Below are 26,369 nucleotides of genomic sequence, written 5' to 3' on the forward strand. Positions count from 1 at the left end.
CCAGATGCCAATCACCTGAATTCTGATCACCTGTTCACACACCTGTATGTCATTTACACACACTATTTAGTTAAGTTCTTTGCACCCCATCATTGTGAGGTATTGTTTGTTTTGATACACATTCTATTTAGAGCTTTGTTTATTTTCGTATTAGTCTTCACTAACAACGCTTTTTTGCCTATTCCCTGCCTGTACTTTGGCCGATCAGATTTCCTGTGATCAACCTCTTGCCTGATCTCCCGGACTACGTTATTAGCCTTTTCCTTCCCTGTACTGTTACATTTTTTGAGTAAAATACCTTATTTACATAAGTATTCAGACCCTATGCTATGAGACTTGAAATTGAGCTCAGGTGCATCCTGTTTCCGTTGATCATCCTTGAGATGTTTCTACAACTTGATTGGAGTCCATCTGTGGTAAATTCAATTGATTGGGCATGATTCTGTCTATAAGGTCCCACAGTAGACAGTGCATGTCAGAGCAAAAACCAAGCCATGAGATCGAAGAAATTGTCTGTAGAGCTCTGAGACAGGATTGTGTCGAGGCACAAATCTGGGGAAGGGTACCAAAACATTTCTGCAGCATTGTAGGCCCCCAAGAACACAGTGGCCTCCATTCTTAAATGAAAGAGGTTGGAAAGAGGTCTTGGAACCACCAAGACTCTTCCTAGTGCTGGCCGCCCGGCAAAACTGAGCAATCGGGGGAGAAGGGCCTTGGTCAGGGAGGTGACCAAGAACCTGATGGTCAGTCTGACAAAGCTCTAGTTCCTCTGTGGAGATGGGAGAACCTTCCAGAAGGCCAACCATCTCTGCAGCACTCCAACAATCAGGCCTTTATGGCAGAGTGGCCAGACAGAAGCCATTCTTAATTAAAAGGCACATTGGAGTCTGCCAAAATGTACCTGAAGACTCACATACCATGAGAAAAAGATTCTCTGGTCGGATAAACCAAGATTGAACTCTTTGGCCTGATATGCCAAGCATCACTTCTAGAGGAAACAAGTCACCATCCCTACGGTGAAGCATGGTGGTGGCAGCATCATGCTGTGGGATTTTTCAGCGACTGGAAGACCAGTCAGAATCGAGGCAAAGATGAATGCAGCAAAGTACGGAGAGATCCTTGTTTAAAACCTGCTCCAGAGCGCTCAGGACCTCAGACTGGGGCGAAGTTTCACCTTCCAACAGGACAACGACCCTAAGCACACAGCCAATACAACGCAGGAGTGGCTTCGGGACAAGTCTCTGAATGATGTTGACTGGCCCAGCCAGAGCCCGGACTTGAACCTGATCGAACATCCCTGGAGAAACCTGAAAATAGCAGTGCAGCGACGCTCCCCATCCAACCTGACAAAGCTTGAGAGGATCTGCAGAGAAGAATGGGAGAAATTCCCCAAATAAAAGGTGTGCCAAGCTTGTAGCGACATACCTAAGTAGACTCAATGCTGTAATCACTGCCAATCACTGCCAAAGGTGATTACAACACCGAGTAAAGGGTTCAAATACTAATGTAAATGTGATATTTCAGTCAAATAAATCCTGTTTTTGCTTTGTCATTATGGGGTATTGTGTGTAGACTAATGGGGGGGGGGGGGGAAACAATTTAATCAGTTATAGTATAAGGCTGTAACATAACAACATTTAGAAAAAGTCAAGGGGTCTGGATATTTTCCGAAGGCACTGTATGTTGGCTATTAGATCTTATCTGATATCTTTGCACCATGTTTATCTAGCCAGCTATCTAGCATAGTAGCTAATATAGCTAGCTAGTTAACACCACAGATAAAAGGGTTATCGCAATCTTTGCTAACAGGTAACATAGCTATCTGCTTAGCTAGTTAGCTTGCTTATTGCATGCATGTCACGGCATGTTGACATAAGCCTTATTATTAGTGAATTAAACTAAACTAATATTTGCGACAGGAGTTGTATTTTGGACACTGTGTCAATTCATCCGTTTCTCAATACTGCACCTTTCAGTTGGAGAATGAGCTAGCTTGCTGCTGCTGCAAATTTCCCCAGCTCCTCTGCATTGTGCAGTGCTCGTGGCTCAGGCATTGAGTGGCGGCTGGCATAGCAGCAGTTTTGCAATGTAGAGGGACTATCGGCAATGCCGATAGAGAAGGGCTGATGGCCGTTAGACTTGAAAAGGTCAATATCCTCCCAATATATCAGCTCGGTCGTTCTCTAATCTCTATAGAGGCTATGTGACAGCAAGGGAGTGGTCCTGCTCTGTCCCCAGAGAAAGCAGTTGTCTTGAACAGGGGAGTATTTTTATTAGTTTTTTAACAGGGGACGACGTTGTATAACACTTGAGATGAGGTCACTATCAGCTGACTGGACACTCACTAAGCTCTTTGTCCACAAGCTAGATCTGTCTTTGTGTGTCTGTTTGTGTGTGTATGCGTGTATGTATACTTACCCTTGGGTGAAAGTTTTCACAAACTTGGACTCTCTATATGTTGAACAATATAATGCATTTCTGTTTTCCTGAGTTTGGAGTGTTTTTATTGGTTGAAAAATAGAGAGAGGGAAGCATGACTGTGCTTTATTGACACTCATGATAATGACAGAGTGACCAGATATTTAACTATAGGGATTTGCATATCAGTCTTCTGTATTATTCATTGTTTCAGAGACATTTGAGGAATTTGATAAATCTAAGTAATGGTTGATTTTACTCCTGTTTATCCATACTGTACACCTCTCCAGCTACTGCTTACAGAAATCAAAAGAACAAAAACTTCCCACATAGACTCATTTCACACTGTATATCTTCCTCACGTGAACCTGAACTATGGGCATGCTCTTCCTCCATGTGATCCATAGTGTCAGTATGCATGAGGCCTCTCTTAATACCATTTCCCTCTAGTGCCAGGCTGTATTAATGAGGTTATCTAACTGGTCCTGTTCACCACTTCTCTCCGCTTCTGCCATGTAGTCTCTCTGGACTCATGAATTAGTACAAGAGCCCTTGTGCAGTGTGGGAGCAAGTCTTTGATCTGCTTCTGGCAGAGAGACAGGTCAGTCAGAGCTCCCTGAGTGGGACAGGTATGCTCAGAACACTGAACACAGCCCAGGAGAGAAGAAACATGGAGTGTTGCTACCAAGTAACAAGCAGAAAGTACTGTAGCTGACTGAAAATCTGTGCATCATGAACAATTTGCTATAATTGTGCAGTGAGGAAAGTTGAAGGAGGAGAAGTGGTAGGGGAGAACGCAGCTGTGAAGAGAGTCTGACTCAGCGAGAGCAGAGAGTTGGGAGTAAACTAATGGTGAGGTCACAGGATGATGTCTTCTCTCCAAGGAACCAGAACCTTTTAAATTAGACACGTGTGGACTAGAGGTCAGAGGTCATATAGATCAGCACGTGCTTCCTGTGGTGTCACTAGGTTAGCGGGCTGTGATAGGCTACTGTATGTTACAGTATATCCTTCCCTGTTCTCCTCTGCAATAGATATTTGTCACAGTCTCTTCTGCTCCCCCTCCCAGTCTGTCGGTGTGTCCTTAGGGAAGTGAAACCAATAGGGATTTTCCACTTCTTTTTCAGGTCAGAATGTGTGTGATATGATCTGTTTCCCAGAAAGCAAGTGTGTGTGAAAGAGAGATAGAGGAAGGAAGAGAGTGACAGTGAGAGAGGAAGAGAGCATAGCAGGGGGGATGATGAAAAGAGATAGTTAGTTACTTTTACCTACACCACCTGAGGAACTTGCATTTCTAGTCTGAAGTGTCAAGGGATTCACACCGGCCGCTGTGCATCTATCTGCTACACACAATCAATTATTCACTCAGAGGAGATTAATATTTCATAACGGTTGACTCGCCTCCCATACCTCCACTCCTCTGCCTTTTTATGTGTCTCTGTTCTTGTGGAATTCTAAAAGGAGGAGGAGAAGCACTTTGTTTAAAGCCTCCTCGTCTTCCTGCGTTCTGTGGGAGAGTCTGCTGCTGGTCTAATCTTCTAAAGCTACCTCGCTGTGAAAACTCGGTGTTGGGTGTTGTGGAATTTTGCGTGTGCATTTTGAGTGGCTCAGGTTCTCAGGCGGTTTTCAAAGACATTCCAGGTCCACATTAAAGATGTATGGGCCTCCACACTTCACCCCAATTTGAGATGCACTCGTTAAATCCTAGTAGCATTTCATGCTTATAAGGCTCAGCCTCAGACCCCTCTTGACAATAGGCCTGAATGTGGTCAGATTGGCGCATGATTGAAGTCTAAAAAGTCTGACCGTTCATCCTCATGTCCTTCAAATGCTCTTTAGAAAAACGATCAATGTGCTTGTCCAGGTTAAGGGTTTAACACTAAAGGAAAGAGCATAGGCCTATTAATGTACTGCTATCTGTATCATTATACTCTCCACAATGTCTGTTACCTGCATGGAATACAGTATGAATTGTGCCTTTGATGTCTCCATCATGACTGCAGGCGGTCAGTAATATATTCCTCCCAGGCTCAGAGTAGAAAACACTCACCTACACATATCTCTCTCTCGCAAACTGACATTACACCAATAACATAAGAGTTTCATCTGAATATTTGAGCTTGTTGGTTGTAGTCTGTTTGGATTGGATAAGAACTGCGTAGTACGGCAATCTGAGCTCTGCCTTCGAGATAGATGAATAGTTCTATTCCAATCCCTGGGATTAAAGTGAGATAGAGTGTGAGAGAGAAATAGATAGAGAGTGAGTGTGAATGAGCGGTAATGAGAGTGGCCGAGAGCTAGAGTGAGAGAGGCCCAAACATAACCAGGTGGAAGCTCACTCACTTGGCGGTATTTGTAAGTATGCCGCCTTGGAGTCAGGCTGTGCTGCAATCTGTCTGTTTTACAGGGAGACATCACATTTGCCCCTCAAGGGCCTTGATCCAACTCCTGTCATGAGTGGTATAATGTAGCGTTGTTTGGCCTATCTCAGCTCAGACAGCGCCTGTTTATTGTCTGTCTGTCTGTCTGTCTGTCTGTCTGTCTGTCTGTCTGTCTGTCTGTCTGTCTGTCTGTCTGTCTGTCTGTCTGTCTGTCTGTCTGTCTGTCTGTCTGTCTGTCTGTCTGTCTGTCTGTCTGTCTGTCTGTCTGTCTGTCTGTCTGTCTGTCTGTCTGTCTGTCTGTCTGTCTGTCTGTCTGTCTGTCTGTCTGTCTGTCTGTCTGTCTGTCTGTCTGTCTGTCTGTCTGTCTGTCTGTCTGTCTGTCTGTCTGTCTGTCTGTCTGTCTGTCTGTCTGTCTGTCTGTCTGTCTGTCTGTCTGTCTGTCTGTCTGTCTGTCTGTCTGTCTGTCTGTCTGTCTGTCTGTCTGTCTGTCTGTCTGTCTGTCTGTCTGTCTGTCTGTCTGTCTGTCTGTCTGTCTGTCTGTCTGTCTGTCTGTCTGTCTGTCTGTCTGTCTGTCTGTCTGTCTGTCTGTCTGTCTGTCTGTCTGTCTGTCTGTCTGTCTGTCTGTCTGTCTGTCTGTCTGTCTGTCTGTCTGTCTGTCTGTCTGTCTGTCTGTCTGTCTGTCTGTCTGTCTGTCTGTCTGTCTGTCTGTCTGTCTGTCTGTCTGTCTGTCTGTCTGTCTGTCTGTCTGTCTGTCTGTCTGTCTGTCTGTCTGTCTGTCTGTCTGTCTGTCTGTCTGTCTGTCTGTCTGTCTGTCTGTCTGTCTGTCTGTCTGTCTGTCTGTCTGTCTGTCTGTCTGTCTGTGTCTGTCTGTCTGTCTGTCTGTCTGTCTGTCTGTCTGTCTGTCTGTCTGTCTGTCTGTCTGTCTGTCTGTCTGTCTGTCTGTCTGTCTGTCTGTCTGTGTCTGTCTGTCTGTCTGTCTGTCTGTCTGTCTGTCTGTCTGTCGTCTGTCTGTCTGTCTGTCTGTCTGTCTGTCTGTCTGTCTGGTCTGTCTGTCTGTCTGTCTGTCTGTCTGTCTGTCTGTCTGTCTGTCTGTCTGTCTGTCTGTCTGTCTGTCTGTCTGTCTGTCTGTCTGTCTGTCTGTCTGTCTGTCTGTCTGTCTGTCTGTCTGTCCTGTCTGTCTGTCTGTCTGTCTGTCTGTCTGTCTGTCTGTCTGTCTGTCTGTCTGTCTGTCTGTCTGTCTGTCTGTCTGTCTGTCTGTCTGTCTGTCTGTCTGTCTGTCTGTCTGTCTGTCTGTCTGTCTGTCTGTCTGTCTGTCTGTCTGTCTGTCTGTCTGTCTGTCTGTCTGTCTGTCTGTCTGTCTGTCTGTCTGTCTGTCTGTCTGTCTGTCTGTCTGTCTGTCTGTCTGTCTGTCTGTCTGTCTGTCTGTCTGTCTGTCTGTCTGTCTGTCTGTCTGTCTGTCTGTCTGTCTGTCTGTCTGTCTGTCTGTCTGTCTGTCTGTCTGTCTGTCTGTCTGTCTGTCTGTCTGTCTGTCTGTCTGTCTGTCTGTCTGTCTGTCTGTCTGTCTGTCTGTCTGTCTGTCTGTCTGTCTGTCTGTCTGTCTGTCTGTCTGTCTGTCTGTCTGTCTGTCTGTCTGTCTGTCTGTCTGTCTGTCTGTCTGTCTGTCTGTCTGTCTGTCTGTCTGTCTGTCTGTCTGTCTGTCTGTCTGTCTGTCTGTCTGTCTGTCTGTCTTGTCTGTCTGTCTGTCTGTCTGTCTGTCTGTCTGTCTGTCTGTCTGTCTGTCTGTCTGTCTGTCTGTCTGTCTGTCTGTCTTCCTCATCCTGCCACAGGCCCTGAACTGGTTGTCCTGGATGACCTCTGCCAGATGGGTTGTACTGTCAGTACTAGCTCCTAGCTCAGACACGCAACGCAATGCAGCTTAGTTTGGGTTTTTGCTAGTCTAGTCGCTCTGCTGGCTCTCGGCCACTCTCTCTCTCTTTCTATCTCTCTCTCTGACTCTCTTTAACTTTCTCTCTGTATAATTCCCTGGAGATGCCTTTGAAAATGGAACTGTGTAAAGTGCAGTTGTCGTTCTGTCTCCGTCATGCCACTCAGTAGGGGGTTCGCTAAATTCACTCCATGCTGAATGTACTCTCTGCATGATTCCAGAGGTGTGATTTCTGTCAGTTTGCAGAGCGGTTCCATTAATGCATATTCTGCTGTGCATCAAGGTTGTTGAGAAGTCATTGTTGTTGTGTCTTCTACATGATATGTTGTGACATAAGGTCATTGTGATAAGGTCTTGGCTCTGCTGATATGCGAATATGAGAGAGTCACTGCTCAGCCTTAGATCCCCTACGACTCAGCCCCTAGACACACACACACACGCACGTGCACGCGCACGTGCACACACACACACACACACCGTGTAGTTGGAGGGTTTGTGTTCTAGGCTGATGCCAGGGAGTGATGTGGCTAGGTGCCAGTTGACCACAGTGTCCCAGGTTCCCAGTAGTGAGAATGCTATGTCAAATACTGGGGACATGTCAATGTCCTGAAGACATCAGCTCCTGGCTCTCCTTCAATAGTCTTCTGTTTTGTCCCATTACATCAGGGTGAACTGAAAATAGCATTGTCTAATAATCTCTATAGGGATGTGTGGCTGAAGATGGAGGTAATGTCCATTAAACAGGGCAGATGAATTTCTGAATGTGAAAGCTAAAGATTTTCTTTTACACTCTTGTATTTTCTCTTGTGGTTTCAGTCAGGGATGGTTTAATGCAGGGGCTTAGCAGGGCTGGAGCCCCTGGGCCCAGGCCCGTGGGGGGCCCAGGCCCGTGGGGGGCCCAGGCCTGTGGGGGGCCCAGGCCCGTGGGGGGCCCAGGCCAGTGGGGGGCCCAGGCCAGTGGGGGGCCCAAGAGATAGCAACTTAAAATACATGTACAGTGGGGCAAAAAAGTATTTAGTCAGCCACCAATTGTGCAAGTTCTCCCACTTAAAAAGATGAGAGAGGCCTGTAATTTTCATCATAGGTACACTTCAACTATGACAGACAAAATGAGAAAAAAAATCCAGAAAATCACATTGTAGGATTTTTTATGAATTTATTTGAAAATTATGGTGGAAAATAAATATTTTCTCATTTTGTCTGTCATAGTTGAAGTGTACCTATGATGAAAATTACAGGCCTCTCTCATCTTTTTAAGTGGGAGAACTTGCACAATTGGTGGCTGACCAAATACTTTTTTGCCCCACTGTATGTTATTATGGCTTTAGTATAAAGGGGCTTTTTCTTCAACAGTAAATTTACCACGCTTCAAATTGCATCTTGCGCACAGATTTGTTTACAGAAAATGATGGCCCTGGTTTCAGTGTAATTGGTTGAGATGGTTGTTGGGATTGTTGTTCAGTTAAGGACTCCTTAAAGCAGACCCATATCTGTCCCTAAATTCCCCATTTGAAATGAGGAAGGCCCTCAATGTGATCACATGTAGAGAACGCCAACGCACAAACAGACACTCAAACACACACCTTAGACGACACTTACTCACAGGAAATGTACTGTAGCTGCACCACATTGATGGGCTCATATGATAGACAGGTTGGAGTAGTTTTTCATTTATATGCACATAAAATGCAGCAGGCAAAACCACGGCTGACAAATTTGTCTCCCTTCCCGTCTCTCACTATGCTGAGTGCCATTCTATTATGTGTTCCTACTCAGCCAAGAGATGCAGGTGTTTTCCTGGTGATGTTTATTGGCCTCATATAATAGATTTGATATATTGGCCAGTTTTCTTATTCATGATGTATGATTGTTGTGCAGAGGGAAAGGAGTATAATAACAGTGTGTTTTATTAGTAGGCCTAATTGGGACAGTCAATGTTGCAAATGGAACAACATTTCTTCATTCTCACCTATTTGGAGTTTAAATTAAGCTTATACCCTCTAGTGACTGAGGGAATAAGGGATAGTTAGTGTTAGCTATCGCTAGTCGGCTGTACCTCTGGCATTTTTCATCCTATAGCTTATTCTCCATCTTCTTTTTAAATAGTGACCTATCTATCCATCCCTCTCTCCACGTAGTAATTGCTGCTTTTCACTCTTTGCTAGGTTAACAGAGCCATCGGGTTCCCTCACCGATGGACCAATCAACTACAAGTACAAGACCAAGTGCACCTGGCTGATCGAGGGCTAGTAAGTAGCTCTTTCTCTCTTTCCTCCTCCCGCCTATCGCTATTCATACCCCCTTTTCTCTACATTCCGTGCAGTACGAATTCATTCTTAGACTGATTAACGTCATTGTTCAATGGTCTTAGTGTTAAATTCTTTGTCTAATGTAAAGACTCCTGGTCAGATGTGGGCAGTTGTGAAGTTCTAGTTACCTCTGCGGTCCGTTTTAAACCATGTTCTATGTTCTGTCCTCCAGCCCAAACGCTGTGCTCAGGTTGCGCTTCAACCATTTTGCCACGGAATGTAGCTGGGACCACACGTACGTCTATGACGGAGACTCCATCTATGCACCTCTGGTCGCAGTATTCAGGTCTGTCATCATACTCTATGTAGATACATGTTTACTCTCTAGTATGCGCGTCACTGTGCATGAACACCAAATACTGTATACCTCCAAAGCCTAATTTGTGCAGAACACATGTAGCTAAATAATACAGAGGATTGTAGAATCTACACATACTGCAACACCCACAGAAGGGATTCAGAATGCTGGCTAGCTAAAGAGGAATTGTTCTCTTTCTGCAATATACTGTAGGTAACGAGTGGGTGTTATCCATGAATCAATTGATTAATATTCTACATTTAGCTTGTAGGTGTTCCTCCTCTCCAGTTTTGAGAAGCAGTATTCTCCACCCACCTAGCCACCCTCTCTCCCCTTCCCTTTGAACAATAGGTCCACAATGTCATTTTATCCACTGGGGGTCCTTCACCATTGACTCTCCCCTGGTCCATCAGTATTGGCTGTGTGGTCTTTGTGTTGCGCCTAGGAGCCTGGGTGTGGTCCTCCCAGTGGGGACTCTGTCTGACTGCTGGTAAACAGATTAGAGTGGATTTCTCCACCCTCTCCGATAACCTTGATGTGGCTTTGCTGTGTGTACTGTGTGTGCTGTGCTGTTCAGGCCTGAGCCTGATCCTGATCCTCCATGCGATAGAGGGATCGATCCCAAGGAGAGAAAGGAATCACTTTCTCCCAATGATGTAGCGAGGGAAGGGGGGGTTGTCATGGTGACAGCAATCCCAGCTCAGCAGTCAAGGGTGACTGGGTGATCATTTACCCAGCATGCTTTTGGAGCTTAGTATGCATTTGTGTGTGTGTGAATACGCCATCATTAATGTACTTTTCTTCTTCTCCCACAGCGGTCTCGTTGTCCCGGAAACGAGAGGGAACGAGACTGTTCCGGAAGTGGTAGCCACCTCTGGATATGCACTGTTGCACTTTTTCAGTGACGCTGCCTACAACCTGACTGGATTCCACATCTCCTACTCGTGAGTGGCCCCAGCCAATACACACACTTTACATTTACAAAGTCCTCACCGCTACAGTACATCACCATTGGGGAAGTCTCTGACTCATTAGCAGGCAGTGGGATGATTAAGAGCCATATCCCCTTTAAATTGTCTTTCCTCTCTATGTGTTCCTGCACACATACAACCTCAGACCACATCCCAACCTCTCTAGGGTCTACAATGTCTGTCACAGGAGTCGCTGGGGAACACCATTACAGCTAAGGAGATAACACCCATTGACATACGAGAGACGTGTGTGTGTGTGTGTGTGAGATTCTGAAAAAGTATTTATTGGGTTGCCTCACAAAGCAGCAGACTAGAGTCTAGCACAGCCTCAAGGCCTCCAGCACAGACATACACCATGTGGCCATAAAGGTGTTGCCATAGCAACACTGCTGTCACAGCCCTAAACATTATCGTCCCCCTGTTGCTGAAAAGCCCATGCATTATCCTGAATCCTTGACTTCTGTCTCTCTGTCTACTGTACCCTCCCTTTTTCTCAATTATTTTGTCTGTATCTCTTTCGCGCTTCTCTCTAATTCTCTCTGGATTCCTCTGTATCTCACTCTATCTGTTCTGCTCCCAGAAAAATAATGCTTCAATGGATGTCAATCACCTCTGTTAATCAATCATTCTGTCAGCTATTTGTCTTTCGTCAATTATTACAATGATGACCTTTCCAAATGTACATCCCCATCCCCCCCCCCCCCCCCTCTCTTTTCTGTGTCTGCAGGGTCAACTCGTGCCCCAATAACTGCTCAGGCCATGGGAAATGCAGCACAGGGAACTCCATCGCCAGCCGGGTGTACTGTGAGTGTGAGAAGTACTGGAAGGGCGAGGCCTGTGACATCCCCTACTGCAGGAACAACTGTGGCAGCCCCGACCATGGCTACTGTGACCTCACTGGGGAGAAAAGCTGTGTCTGTAACGACAGCTGGCAAGGTGGGGCTAGGGCCATGGTTATTCTAACATTGTGTCAAGGTTGTCACCATGGTGTGGTATCTTCATGGTGATTTATAGGGTTCATTCATTATTTCTTCAATGACAAAGGTAAGTTCTTTGTGTTCTTGTAGATTGAGTCACACGGCTATCTTCTGGCTGACAAGAGAACTGCGAACATAGGTGCACAGAGACCATGTCTCATTTGTTACAGTAATACAAGCTGACACCCGGTGTGTTCAGCAGACACTCTATGACAGTCTTTGTTTATATGAAGAGAATGGGTTCATGTTGACACGTTTTAGGATCCACGTGAGCTGTTGGATAATGTCCAACACTCTTTCGACAGTTTGACAGCTGGAGCCTTTGATGTTGAGTATCCCATGCTCTAACAATCTAACCTTGAGGTGATGATGGAAGACCATAGGTTTCTTCATTCTCTCTGAACTATAATCCATCCTCCTTATTCATACATGCTACACTAAATATAATACTTGCTATATATAGTCTACCACAGTATGAGTCATAATACCCAATAAACCTAGCGGTCAAACAGAAATGGTTCCAATTGTTTTTCCACCATTCATTTTATCCATCGTGGATTTTGGAAGCACTTCAAATAAGAGTTGTGTTTCATGTAGGCTTATCTTGGCGTGAAGTTTTGATAACCATATGAATCTCTCTCGGACAAGGTGACTTTTATCAGTATATTCACCTCTATTTACCCCTCAAAAATGTCATGCTAATTAGCTGCTAATGTGGCTATCATACAGAATTACAAATGCCTGTCTCAAGCTTCACGTCACTCACCAGGGCCATGATGGTCTGGACAAGACTGACGAATCGAGGCAAAGGTAAGAATCTCTGGATTAACTATCTTATGTGAGCTACATTTTGTAATTAATACATTGGCTAAAGTTGATTAAATTGACAATTCTGTTAACTGTCTTGGGCAAGTTTGACATTGAAAATGGCTGTTATCTAGCTAGCTAGATCATGGTCAGCTAGTTAGCAACATTAGCCTGGCTAGATGGCTGCAGATTGTCTAGCCATTTTAAATGCATGAGAAATTCATAAAAACTAGTTTAGCTTTCTTTAGCTAGACTGTTGGTTTATAAAAGCCATCTAGTTAACTAACTAGCTAACTTAGATGATGAAGCTAGGGCTAGGTGTTCTTGATGATAATTTGTGCTTGTGTCTATGGGTGAGGGGTGGGTAGCCTAATACCGAGGTGTATCCTAGCTATCTGCATTATTTAAGTCTGGCTTTTTGACAGGTTTCAGAGATGGACTGATCTCTAGCATCCTCTCGAGTCAACAGTGTGTGCTTACTTTACTGCAGGAAAACATTGATATGTTAGCTGTTTCCCTCTGGACAGCAGATCATTAGTATAGCTTGTAGGCAAGGTTATGTAACCTTATTTAGTCCTACCTGCTGTGGTGGGTTTTAAATTATTGTTTTTGAGGTAGAATTACTGTCATGTTATTGATGCCAAATTGCTAACCTTACTTGCACCTTCTCTATTCCAGAACCAATGGGTGTGCCTGAGTCTTATCACCTCTCAACTAGGTTAGCTGTTTCAACCTGGAACAGTATTCCAGGTTTATATATAGCACATGCTCCACTCTCAAGTTGAAGTTGAACTTGTTGACTGATGCCATGGTGGCGGCTGCTAAAAGGAAGATAGCAGCTGCGAACCAGAAGACTGCATCCTGGGCAGCCCTGGTCCACACCTGCCCTGTTTGTTAGGTGAGTAGGATTGTTTTGTATTGTATGTGCCTTTTTAGGTTCCTCTCCATGTGTAGACTATTGTACTGGCCTGTGTGGGACATGTGTAGTAGTTTGTTGTATCGTATTGCTTAGTTTATAACTTGTGTCAACTTTGAATTCAATCTAAAGCCACAGACTGTTAACTTCCTCCATGTTGTACTTGACCTTTATAGAGGCAGACCCCAAGACATTCAAGCAGCACTTTGAGAGCAACGATTCCAAGTCTCCAATGGCCCCGGTACTGGTTGATGTGCCTATGTAACCACATACACTCAAATGGACCTACAGCTGGGGCAAGATAGTGTAAACCACCATGTTGTCAACTAAATGCTGTCCTCAATGCTTAAGTTGTATTGTCTATGGCTCAATTTGTGGAATTCTGTGATCACTCGTCGTCTTTAATGTTGTGATTATCAGACACACGATGACCAGGATTGACGTCAAGGGACACGCTGAGACCCTGAGTATGGCAGGTGGTGGGCCGGATATTTGTGACAACGATTTCAAAGGGTTGCAGGCACACTAGCACTCCATTTTTATCTTTATTCCATGACCAACCTCTAGCTACCCCTTATTCCACACTATGCCTTTTATGCCCCAAGGTCCCTCAACTTTGGGCACTTTGGAACTTTCCATCTTATCTCTATAAATGCAGCCTACCTTCACCCATTTTCCCTATGTTGCTTTCTTCCCTTGTTGTTCTTCTGATTTGATAACATCTAGACTCAGTAACATGTTTAAAAGTTTTATGGTGTACTGTTTCGCTACCCTTTTCTCCTGTGTAGTGCTGTCCTCCTGCTTTTACCTGGGATTCAGACTGAATGCAGCTCACAAATGACAGCAGCAACATGTACCTGTTCAATTGACAAGCAGGGTGTTGATATAGCTGTGTTTAGAGATGGCTTCCTTGTTTTGAGTGTTAATTGTGTTTCTCACTCTGCTGGAGTTGATCTAGTGTTTTCTATAAAACCTACCTTACGCATGACATTTGTCCATTTGTAACTCGCCCATCACAATCACAATATGCTGTTTTATATTTTGTGCTGTTGTCAGCTAGAGATGACGTGCAGGGGTTTGCAGGGATTTGTAGTCTTGTATGTTGTCGACTTTGATGCTAATTAGCCTTTTCGAACCTGAGAGTAAATAGAGCTGAATATATTGATGAAAGTCACCTTGTCCGAGAGAGGTTTACATGGTTATCGAAACATCACGCCAGGGTACGTCTGCACGAAACACAACCCTTATTTGAAGTGTTTCTAAAATCCACAATGGATCAAATGAATGCTGGTAAAACAATTGGGACCATTTCCATGTTTGACCGCTAAGTTTTCTGGGTATTATGACGCATCCCCTGTGGGGCTCAATTGTCTGTTCACCAAGAGGAGATACCTTTATATTCCATGTCTGCCATCTAGTGGTAATGGAGTGTTTGTTCTCACTCGAATACTGTATGATTTGGTGATGTATTCATACACATTTACTCTACTTTGTTCATGTGTTTTCATCTAACCAAAAACAAGCATTGCTCTTAATGTCATAACCATCAAGTCTTCAGTGGTGTTATGTGGACTGTGTCCATTCCATAGGAAGTGCATCCCTATTGATAAAACTAACACAAATGCAGTTGTATTGGACATGTGAGGCATGCACTTCTGTTTCTGTTCCACTCCCTGTATGATTCCGACTGTATCTCTCTTAGTTGGGCAGGATATCAACCCTGATAACATGGTCTTTAACCCATTAGATATTAATGACGCGAACAATCAATATAATGATTGGGTTGATCCTGGCAAAAATGTCCTGAATATTACCAGAAATGTCTATGACTTGTGATTACTATACTGTTAAGCAATTTAACAACCTGTATAAAGAGGCCACCCGATTCTGACATTGGTGGTTTGTTTCATTGATATCCTTTTGTCAACCTTGGATTTAATTAATATTGAAGATAAGTGTTTTATATTGGGTGATTTACGAGATAAATGCATAAAAGTGAGAACCACTCAGCTGAAATCAGATGCAGTATCTATGATCCCACAAGCGTGACCAGGTCATTCTCATGCTTATTGATCATATTTGTCAGTAAAAAAAAAAGTTGTATAAACAGTTTCCTGAATTCTGCAAATTACAAAAAGTATAAGAACAAATTTACTCACCTACTTCGCATATCCCCCAAAATATATTTTACTAACAAATTCCAAGAGTCCTAAAATATGAAGTAATCTTGGAAAATCAATCAACTTGTTGAGTAAGAAAATGCATCTACAGCTATCCCATCTTCATTTATTGTTGGAAATAAGATCTATAGTGATCCTGATGTTATTTCATGTGAATTGAATAACTTCTTTATGAATGTGGGTTCCTCTGTCAAAGAAATTGAAAAAAACTGATGGAAATCCCTTCGATTACATTAAGGGACATTTCCGTTTGAACCTCCTGATGTAATTGGTAACTTAAAGATATCAGCATTGGTGCCTCTGGTGAAATCAGTGTCTTCCTTGATTACAGAACCTCAAAAGTATATCTTCAAATCTGGTATTGTACCTAAAGATTAGGAAATTGCCAAAGTTATCCCCCGCTATAAATCTGAGGATCCAATAACTTTTACAAATTATTGCCCAATATCTGGACTACCATGTTTTTTTAAATCCTAGAAAAATAGCTGGATAAGAGAATGTTCAAATATTTAATTCAACACTATTGAGCACCAATATGATTTTTGTAAAAACTACTCCACAGATATGGCCCTTTTGCAACTTGTGGATAAAATCTGTACAGACATTAACAATGAATACGCTCTTGGCATCTTTTTATATTTATCCAAATCGTTTGACACGGTTGATCATGAAATACGACTTTCTAAAAAAAAATTACATTTTTATTTTATTTAAATTGGACACACCTACTCTTTCAAGTTCAAGTACTATTTTCGACATTGTAGACTAATAGTGAAGACATCAAAACTATGAAATAACACATATGGAATCATGTAGTAACCAAAAAAAAGTGTTAAAAAAACTAAAATTATTTTATATTTGAGATTCTTCAAAGTAGCCACCCTTTATCTTGATGACACCTTTCCACACTCTTGGCATTCTCTCGGCATTCTTTCCATCTCCACAGAGATTCTCTGTGGAGATGGGAGAACCTTCCAGAAGAACAACCATCTCTGCAGCACTCCACCAATCAGGCCTTTATGGTAGAGTGGCCAGACAAAAGCCAGTAAAAAGGCACATGACAGCCCGCTTGATGTTTGCCAAAAGGCACCTAAAGGACTCAGACCATACGAAACAAGAGTCTCTGGTCTGATTGAACTCTTTGGCTTGAATGCCAAGCATTGGGGCAGCAGGGTAGCCTAGTGGTTATAGCGTCGTACTAGTAACCGAAAGGTCGCAAGATCGAATCGCCAAGCTGACAAGGTAAAAATCTGTCGTTCTGCCCCTGAACAAGGCAGTTAACCCACTGTTCCTAGGCCGTCATTGAAAATTCTGAATTGAACACTGAATGGAAAAATAACAAAAGAGAATGAACAAAACCAAAACAGTTCTGTCTGGTACAAAAACAGAAAACAACTACCCACAAACACAGGTGGGAACAGGCTACCTAAGTATGGTTCTCAATCAGAGACAACGATTGACAGCTGCCTCTGATTGGGAACCATACCAGGCCAAACACATAGAAATACAACACACAGAACAAAACAGAATGAAAAACATAGAATGCCCACCCCAACTCACGCCCTGACAAAAGCAAAATAGAGACAAAAAAAGGAACTAAGGTCAGGATGTGACAGCAGCAAAGTGATGAAATCTGTTGTTATTATCAGAAAGATTAGTGGTTTGGTTCATCAGGCTTGCTTCCTAACTCTATACCGATATCTCATTTACTGTAGTATTGCCTGGGCCAGTACATATGCCTCCTTCCTACACAATTTACTCATCATACAAAAGACTAGCCATCTCTCTAATTACCTGGCTCCATCTGCACCTTTGTTTAAGAAACTCACTATATTGTCTAATTATGACATTAATGTACCCCAATTATGCACTTTCATCTACTTTCATCTTCAAACACTCATACTTCCCAGACAGTTTACCTAAACCCTTCAATGGATTCTTCCAGGTTCGTTCTGAAATCCATCTATATGACACAAGACACTGCGATAACCTTCACCCTCCCCACTGGCGCACCTCACATAGTCAATTCTCTATCAGATACAGAGGTACCACACTCTGGAATTCTTATCTTTACTTTGCCAAAACCTCATCATCCCTCAATAACTTCAAGCGAAGTCTGGGGGTCAGCCTGATGAACCAAACTACCCAATAATCCCCTCCATGTATCCTATCTCTCTCTCTCTCTCTCTTTCTCATACACACTCAATCAATCAATCAAACATGGTATACTGAGTATATAATATACAATTATAATTAATATGCTTTGTTTAACTGATTGAACACACTTTTGTACTTTTACCTGTGGTGTGGTTCATCACAAGCCTTTTGGGCTTACAACCTCACCTGTATTATGTGTACTGTTTTGTCTTTCACTTATTTTCCTTGGTGCAAATAAATACAACACACAACATAATACTTCATCCTTACAGTAGAACCAACCAAGCACCTCTCAATGAGACAGAGCCGGTGCCACTGCTATTTTACTAGTTGCTGGTCATTGATTATAATACACTAATGAGGTTTTCTCCACTGATGTATTGGGTTAGACAGCGTGCTGACCCATAGACCCGATCACATCCACCCATTCCAATGTCTGTCCCCCACTCTAATAGAGGCCAACAGAGGCCAATATCATCTTTACTTCTCAAAATTGGGTTTGATGAATCAGTCCCTCCCTCCTGATTAAAACCCCTAATGGTTCTGCCACCAGTTGGCCTCTGGGTGGTGGGGTCCTGTTAGCATGTGAGGTCTTCACCATCATGGCTGACCCCCCTCATGACATAGGCTGTGTTATCAGGCCCTTCACCAGCAGGTGGTGCTGGGGTGCTGTGTATTGAAGTGTTTTTGATGACTCTTTTGCAACAAACACCTCATGTATTTGTAGGTATTTGTCATGTGTTTGAGTCATGTGTTGTCATCCTCTCCAGGTCCAGACTGTGCTCTGTCAGTACCATCCACAGAGTCTTATTGGGTGATGCCCAACGTCAAGCCCTTCGGACAGTCTCTGGGCAGGGCCTCCCATAAGACTGTGGTCCACGGGAAACTCATGTGGGTCGTTGGAGGATACACCTTCAACTACAGCTCCTTCCACATGGTGCTCAAGTAAGGCACTGACTGAAGAGAGGCCTGGAACTGTCTGTCTGTCTGGCTGTGTGCCTGTCTGTCTTTCCCCCTCTTTCTCTTCATCTCTCTGTGTCTATTTACCTCTTATATATTTGTCTCTCTCCTTCCTGTCTTTTGCTTTCTCTCTGTGGGTCTTTTGCTCCAAAACTCTCTGTCTCTCTCTCCTCTTGACTACTTCATCTCTCTTTGTCTCCCTTTCCCTGTAATATCTCTCTGTATCACTAACTTCTCCCTCTACTCTCTATCTATTTATTTGTTGAATGTTCCCAGGCCTGACTCTTTTTTTCCCCTCTCTGCAGTTATAATATGGAGAGCAGCACTTGGGATGTGGTGCCAATCAATAGTGGTCCTCTGCAGAGATATGGCCATTCTCTGGCTCTCTACCAGGTAAAGCAGCTAATGGTCACAGCCCACTATCAGGGTGGATGTGTTCCTTCCATCTAGCTTTCTGTCATCAACTGGTACCATACACCTATATAGGGCTCTATACATCTATATAGTGTAGGGTTCTCTCTCCGACTCTTACTGTTTCTCTGGCGTTTTCTCTCTCCTTCACACATAAACTGTGTACATTTTATATAGGGTTCTCTCTGTCTCTGTCTGTCTCTCTCTCTCTGTGTTGGGTGAGGGAGCTAAGAGGATTGCCTCCCTGGGTCTGAGTAGAGATAACATTGCAGTAAGATTTATGTGGGGACCTCAGGGTTTGTCAGAGAGCAGAAGGGCTGCAGGCTTTGCTTCGGCTAACTGACACTTTGTCTCACTAGGGGAAACAAGCATGACCACGTTTAAAAGGCCTGCTCTGCCTCTTCTCCCCTTGAAACTATAGGAGTCTGTCTGAATGACCCTCCCTGTTAAATAGAAAGGCTGCCTTTGGCATGTATGTGTGACATTAAACTCTTCCTTTACTACTAAACTTGATTTTATATTTGATGTCTTACTATGATTGCTGACCTAAGGCGATTCAGCTTTGCTTACGTGAGTTGATTGGAAGTAGTATTTACAGCTCAAAGGTTATGGCTAGAAAGGCTGAGAAGTTTATTTTGGAACGACTCACTACATTACTTGCAGTTTAGAATGCTTTAAAATGGTACCTCCAAGGAAGACCTCACTAATTGTTTTGTCGTTAAAAAAAGCTGCACATACTAAAGGTTCCACATATTAACATACTTCCACTTACCGGTTTTAGGAGCTAGCCTAAGCTGCAGTCTGTGTTTGGGACAGAGGTTGATATTTTTATTGTAGAGTAAAACAGCCATGAGTTCAGACAGAGGAAGGCGCGAAGCGAGAGAGATATAACTGGGCCCAAATTCTGTCTTCTCCAGCAAGCGGCATTCTTTCATTTTTTTTTCTCGCTTACCAAGCGTGGAATTTTTGTATGGAGGTCAATGAGAAGACCTGTTATGGCTTATTTGATTGAATAGAAGTTACGTACTGATTATGTTGTTACGAGTGTGCTGATATAAGTAGGAATGGATGAAATATATTTGTGTGTTCACCCATCTACACACAATGCCCCATCATGGAAAAGTGAGAATATGTTTTTAGACATTTTTGAAAATGTATTAAAAATTTAAAACTGAAATATCTCATTGACATAAGTATCCCTGAGTCAATCATTTGTTGAATCACCTTTGGTTGCGATTACAGCTGTGAGTGTTTCCACACCTGGATCAACATTTGCCCATTAATCTTTAATAGCAACTCCAGTAAAGATTTGGCCTTTCATTTTTGGTTATTTTAGACCAGCTGAAAGGTTAATTAATCTCCCAGTGTCTGGTGGAAAGCATACTTTTAATTCTGTCACTCTGTCAATTAGGTTAGTATTGCGCAGTAACTACAATGTGGTTGATCCATCCTGTTTTCTCCTATCACAGCCATTCAACTCTGTAACTGTTTTAAAGTCACCATTGGCCTCATGGTGAAATCCCTGAGCGGTTTCCTTCCTCTCCAGCAACTGAGTTAGGAAGGATGACTGTATCTTTGTAGTAACTGGGTGTATTGATACACCATCCAAAGTCTAATGAATAACTTCCCCATGCTCAAAGAGATATTCATTGTCTGTTTTTAAATTATTTGTTTTACCAATCTACCAATAGGTGCAAGGCATTGGAAAGCCTACCTGGTCTTTGTGGTTAAATCTGTGTTTGAAATTCACTGCTCGACTGAGGTACCTTACAGATAATTGTACACTCAGAGGCCAGTTTATTAGGTACACCAACCCGTGACCATTGGTCACGGTAATCCTATCCAAAACTGCAAATGAATGGCGCTGATGGGTAGACGACCAAACTTGCTAACGGCCCCGCTAATGGCCTGGTACTCAGTGCTCTCTGGAATTAGAATAATATGAATGATGTGGACAAATGGTGATGGGAGTTAGAGCTCCCATTCCAAAAGGGAGCATCGGACCCAATATGCATGAATTCATTTTTAAAACCCCCTTTGAAAGTTACCTAATGAACAACCGGTCGGATCCCCGTAAGGGAAGAGCTGAAAGCCAATTGTTTTTGCTACTTTATTCAATTGAAGCCAGAAAGAGAGAGCGAGGCACAGAGGGAGCATCTGTAGGTTATTAGGGAGTGGAGGCATAGCGGTGTCGGTGTGTACCTGTTGGCTTTTGGTTGCTGTAGCCTTTCTTTATCATTTCGTTTTGAATTCTGTCATTTTAATTCCATCGTCCACTGATTAGATATCACTAACTTGCTTGCCACACAAGCTGAGCAGCAATGCATTTGAGCGCATGCCTTTTTGAGCGCATGCCAAATATGCCAAATATAGAGTCCCGTCATGAAACCCATATGTTTTGATTTCGAAGACATTCCCAGGTTTATAGGCCTTTTCACAAATACATAAATAGTGGATACTATTCTGATAGTGTAGGCTGTATTAAATTGATTTATTAGACTTCTTTAAATGTAGATGTGCCGAAGGCGCACATCATCAGCTTATATAGAAGTCCGGAGATGATAAACATGTTGATGTTAATTAACGGTCGATTACCATGAGACCGGCAGTCATTTGCGTGACAATTACCGGCTGACAAAATGTCATGACTGCCCCACCGTAGGTATGATTGTTGGTGCCAGGCACGCCGTATCCAGTAGCTCAGAAACGTCTGTTTTATGCCTCACAAATTATCGAAAGGACAGGCTACTTTGACACTGACAAACTAAGAATCTGAGATCAATAAAAACCACCTTGTCTCTTGAATCCATCAATAGCCTAGGCCTAGTCGTGTGGAGACATATTATAGTCCTAAAAAAGCTTTCCAGATTCACTGACTCACCCAATGGTGCGCAGCTCCCTCACCGGCGATGGCCGATGCTCTCTTGCCAAAAGCTTATCCTCTTGGTTTACTCTGTAAAACAATGCTGTTCGCTCAATAGGCCTATTTAATAAGCCTATCACCGTCAAAGTATTGACTCTGGTGTGAATACTATTTCTGGATTTGTGCAAACATTTCTAAAAGCATGTTTTCACTTTGTCATTATTAGTTATTGTGTGTAGATGGTTGAGAAAGAACATATATTATATCCATTTTGAATTCAGGCTGTAACACAACATTTGGAATAAGTAAAGGGGTATGACTACTCCTTGAAAGCTGTGTGTGTGAGTGTGCATGTGTGGACAGTCATGGCTGTGTGCCCACTTTTTCACTATACCCCTATCTTTCACGTGTTCCATTCATGTGCTTGCTTTGAACACACTTAGCCCATCAAGTGTTCCTTTCTTAGTCACAGTGGTGTACCTGCACCACTGGTGTCTCCAGGTGTCAATTCATCAAAAACAGAAAACTTTCCGGGAAATGGAGGAAACGTCTCTATATTAGACATTATGGCAGTAGAGACGTATTTAGTTGTACCTGTCTAACTCCCTCTCCTTCAGTCTATTCATTTCCTCTGTGGGTGTGAAGACCGCTGTTCTTCAGCCACCGGCCCCAAATACGGAAAGGAGCAATCCACAATTAGCATATAAATGGACACCTACGACCTAGTGCAGCACAGAAATCAAGCCAACAAACCTGGAGTCTAGAGACAGGAACATGAGAGTATAGACTTTCAGAGTCAGGGAGAAGAGCATGTGTGGGTGTGACCATGCATGTTGTTGTTTATACATACACACACACACACACACACACACACACACACACACACACACACACACACACACACACACACACACACACACACACACACACACACACACACACCCTACTCTCTCCCCTCCACACACACACACACACACACACACACACACACACACACACACACACACACACACACACACCCTACTCTCTCCCCTCCATACACACCATCCCCCTCACGTCTATAATTCAAGAGTCCTCCATCTACCCTGAAATATGTCATTCTTTTCTATCTCCCCTCTAAGGATTGAGAGATTACCGTAAGCATCTGTCGCTGCTAGGAATATAGGCCGTCGCTCTTGCCCATTATCGATTTTATAATACCGACCGAAGCAATAGCTCGTCATTACGCGTGCATTCAGATCATATCGTTTATATAACATCCCCTGCTTGGCATTCACATTTTGTATTCACAAATAAAAAATGTCACCTTCAATAAAAGTCCCACTTTGTCGGGAATCGAGCTTCCGAGGGAGGCGTGGTAGAAACAGAAGCGTGGTGGTTGCTGCTCAGCTGGTGATGCCGTGGTTAAAACCCCCTCCAGCCGGTTGTGATTACCAATTGTGTGTTGGAGTGTGTGTTTGGTTGTGTGTTTTGTGCACTCCTCTTCCTCCCCCTCTGCTTCTACTACAGGACTCAGACCTTGCGAGTGTGAGAGAGTAATCTCTCGTGGACAGAGGCATGTAAAATGAATGGTATTAGGCTCTGTCAACAGGCTGTGGGAATGCGACGACTAACGAGGATCTTTGTTCCGGTACTCTGATTCTTCGGCACTGATCATTTGGACAAATCACGATTTCGCAGGTGCTCGCATCTTTCGAGTTTCGGAAGGGGAGGGGACGTTTGGCTCATAGACTAGCCTGAAACTTGCATAGTATCTTTCGCGTTAATATCTTTCTCCTCACATCTCTCCCCAGAACTTACTTAAGCATTTTACACAATTATGCAAGATTTTAGTTCTGGTTTTCTGAGATTAGTGAAACGTGATCCAGGTGGGTGCTGCAGTGCGTGCTGAGGTAATTTACAAGTAAGATAAGCAGATTTCCTTGACAGAAAATACATTGAGGCGCTTAAAGCAGTTGGTTCCCTGGTGGGATGTGTTTGTGGCCAGGGATACGGTATAATTGGCCCCGTGCTGTGTAGCAACACAGTGTATCACCTGTGCTAGGATGTTCCCTTCTTTGTTTCTGTGATGGTGGAGCTCCTCTAGGTTGACTGTACAGTACAATATGTTGCTTTATGGTTAGGAAATGGAGAGTTGCAGTAGCGTAGTAGTCTACACTGTAAAAACAGCATGCCATAGCATGTATGACTGTATTGCTATCTTAGATCACTGCAATGGCTGTAGTAGGTTTTTAGTTGCATATACTCTAAAAGCCTGTAGTTGCATAACTATCAGGTTAAGGTAGTTGATTGTTATCTGTAGTATCAGGTGATTCAGTGGTTGACTGCCGTGTGAGGCTATAGCAGCCGTCTTTCTTATTGATTGTTGGTGTTCACGGTGCAACGTAGCTATACCAAGTGTGTGTATTTGGGGGTGTATTTGGGGTCCAGCTCCCACTCTGGCAGAACTGATACACACTATGGAGAAGCTCAAGGTCCTGCAGCTCAATTAGACACACACACACACACACACACACACACACACACACACACTGTCTCGCCTTCTTCTCATACTGAACACAAGCATGCACAGAGCAGACATATTGTCTAGGGCAGTCGGTGATAGAAACCCCTTTAATCTAGTCTGTCTTTACAAATATAAACACAATCTCTAACACATATTCTCTGTCATCTCATGTCTCTGATGTTTGCCCCCCTCCTCAGGACGACATCTACATGTATGGGGGGAAGCTGGAGGCCGGTTCAGGCAATGTGACAGATGAGCTGTGGGTCTTTAACATCCCTAGTCGAACTTGGTCCCTGAGGACCCCGAGCAGCCTGGTCCAGGGACAGCCCTACGCCGTGGAGGGACACTCCGCCCACCTGACTGAGCTGACCAATGGGGACCTGGTGATGGTGATCATTTTCGGCTACTCACCCGTCTACAGCTACATCAGCAAAGTGCAGGAGTACAACATCAGTAGGTCCAATAATGGATGTATGGATGAATCAAATGAAGGAGTGAATGAAGTCTGTCCCTCCATCTATCCATCCATTGATCTCTCTTGTCTGTCTTATTAACCAATTGATTTGTCTCAGTCTGACGTTAATCAATCAGTCCACCCTCCATTAGCCTGCTATATATCTGAGCCAAGAGAATCAGAGAATTGGGTTGTTAAGTGGGGTTAACAGCCATGATGAATAATCCCCATTTTTATTTTTAACCAGGCAAGTCAGTTAAGAACAAATTTTTATTTTCAATGACGGCCTAGGAACAGTGGGTTAACTGCCTGTTCAGGGGCAGAACGGCAGATTTGTACCTTGTCAGCTCGGGGGTTTGAACTTGCAACCTTCCGGTTACTAGTCCAACGCTCTAACCACTAGGCTACCATGAATGACTTACATTCCACATGTACCCGATGGCAGATTTCAGAGCATTCCAAAATACGCAAGGAGACATCAACATTCGCAGATGACCTCAACAACGTTGTATTCATTTCATGGTGCTCAACGATTAATACATTGTTGTTGGGGTCATCTTTGGGTGCTGCTGTCACTCATCTATTTATGGAAGGCTCAGGGTCTTTAATGTTTACCAAGATAACTCTCTTTTCCCATAAAAAAAAACTTTTGTAGCACCATTACCTGCATAGTACTCTGTGGCAGTCTTATTCTTATGATGGCAAGTACACTTACTGTCTATATACAGACACGTATACACCCCACAGTATCTTTTTGATATTTTTTGTGAGATTGAATTTGATAATTTATTAAGAATACACAACATACACATACAAATGACAACATCATACAAACATCAACTACATCACACCTGCCCAGACCCGCTAGCACACACCCCCATCTCCAGCTCGCGCATCACTTTCCTCCATATGGCCTGAAATGGAACCATTTTGCCCATGCACTTTCAATATTTAAATAATAAATCATTTGATTTTTTTTCCATTGTGCTAATGATGGCTTATGATTGATTTCCAAGTTTTTAGTATACGTTTTTTCAAGACGATTGATAAGTAGAGAATCGTCTAACCAATCGGGTGTCTCACTACACCCCAAAATGCCATGTCTCCAAATACTTAGACAGACGGATTAAAAGTATGTTTACATTGTAATACTTCTGACAGCCAACTTTCTGGCTCCGCCCACAACTTCCGGAATTTATATAATTCCCAGAAAGTATGGATTATTGAGTCACTATTAGTTTTACACTTAAAACACGACTCTTGCGCTGTAGAATTTCTGAATGTTGTCTCTTGTATAATAAATTATATACATTAGCTTATAGTGGATTAAGTTTACATTTCCGTTAACTGTAATTTTGTTAGTTATGCTCCAACTTTCCCTCCATCGTGTGCCAGCATCAGTTATTTTTAAGTCTTGGTTAGTTTATATTAGTTTATATTATTTTCTAAGAGATTGTCAGTTGGATATGCCCTCTGCAAGGTTTTGTAGATCTTCCCTATCATATGAACATCCTTTTCTGACTCAAATAAGGTTATCCTCTTGACTGCATTAGAGTCAAGGTCCTTTGACCACTGTTGAACGCCTAGGTTTTCATACCAGCAGATGGCGCTAAGCTACAGTGTTTTGAGGAGTAACAATCAGGTGAAGCATTTCAGCCTATAGGAGACTCAAAGGCTGGACTGGGCTCACTGCAGCCCAGTCACATTAAAGACTGTGGAGAGGGTTTAAGAGGGAGGGAGGGGACATCTACAGTGTTGGGTACTCCAGTCCTCGAGTACCTCCAATAGCACACAAAAAACACCTGATGGCTCTCTGGTCATTAAGAGGAGGTGGCAC

General features: G+C 43.3%; 1 protein-coding gene and 1 long non-coding RNA gene across 3 annotated transcripts in view; both read left to right on the forward strand.

The window, feature by feature from the left end:
- The window catches only part of LOC109899770 (attractin-like protein 1), a 338,304-nt gene that overhangs the window by 55,342 nt on the left and 256,593 nt on the right, over positions 1–26,369 (forward strand). For both annotated transcript variants that reach the window (XM_020495283.2, XM_031835623.1), the window contains exons 2-8: positions 8,889–8,972; positions 9,205–9,318; positions 10,146–10,274; positions 11,029–11,237; positions 18,109–18,283; positions 18,604–18,691; positions 24,276–24,531. In XM_020495283.2, coding sequence (XP_020350872.1) covers positions 8,889–8,972; positions 9,205–9,318; positions 10,146–10,274; positions 11,029–11,237; positions 18,109–18,283; positions 18,604–18,691; positions 24,276–24,531 — 1,055 coding nt within the window. The remainder of the gene's footprint in view (positions 1–8,888; positions 8,973–9,204; positions 9,319–10,145; positions 10,275–11,028; positions 11,238–18,108; positions 18,284–18,603; positions 18,692–24,275; positions 24,532–26,369) is intronic.
- LOC116376204 (uncharacterized) lies at positions 12,768–13,989 on the forward strand. Its single transcript, XR_004211611.1, has 2 exons — positions 12,768–12,983; positions 13,178–13,989. It is a non-coding gene; the product is annotated as an uncharacterized LOC116376204 (long non-coding RNA).

This window comes from Oncorhynchus kisutch, linkage group LG11 (assembly GCF_002021735.2).
Source record: "Oncorhynchus kisutch isolate 150728-3 linkage group LG11, Okis_V2, whole genome shotgun sequence".
NCBI lineage: Eukaryota > Metazoa > Chordata > Actinopteri > Salmoniformes > Salmonidae > Oncorhynchus > Oncorhynchus kisutch.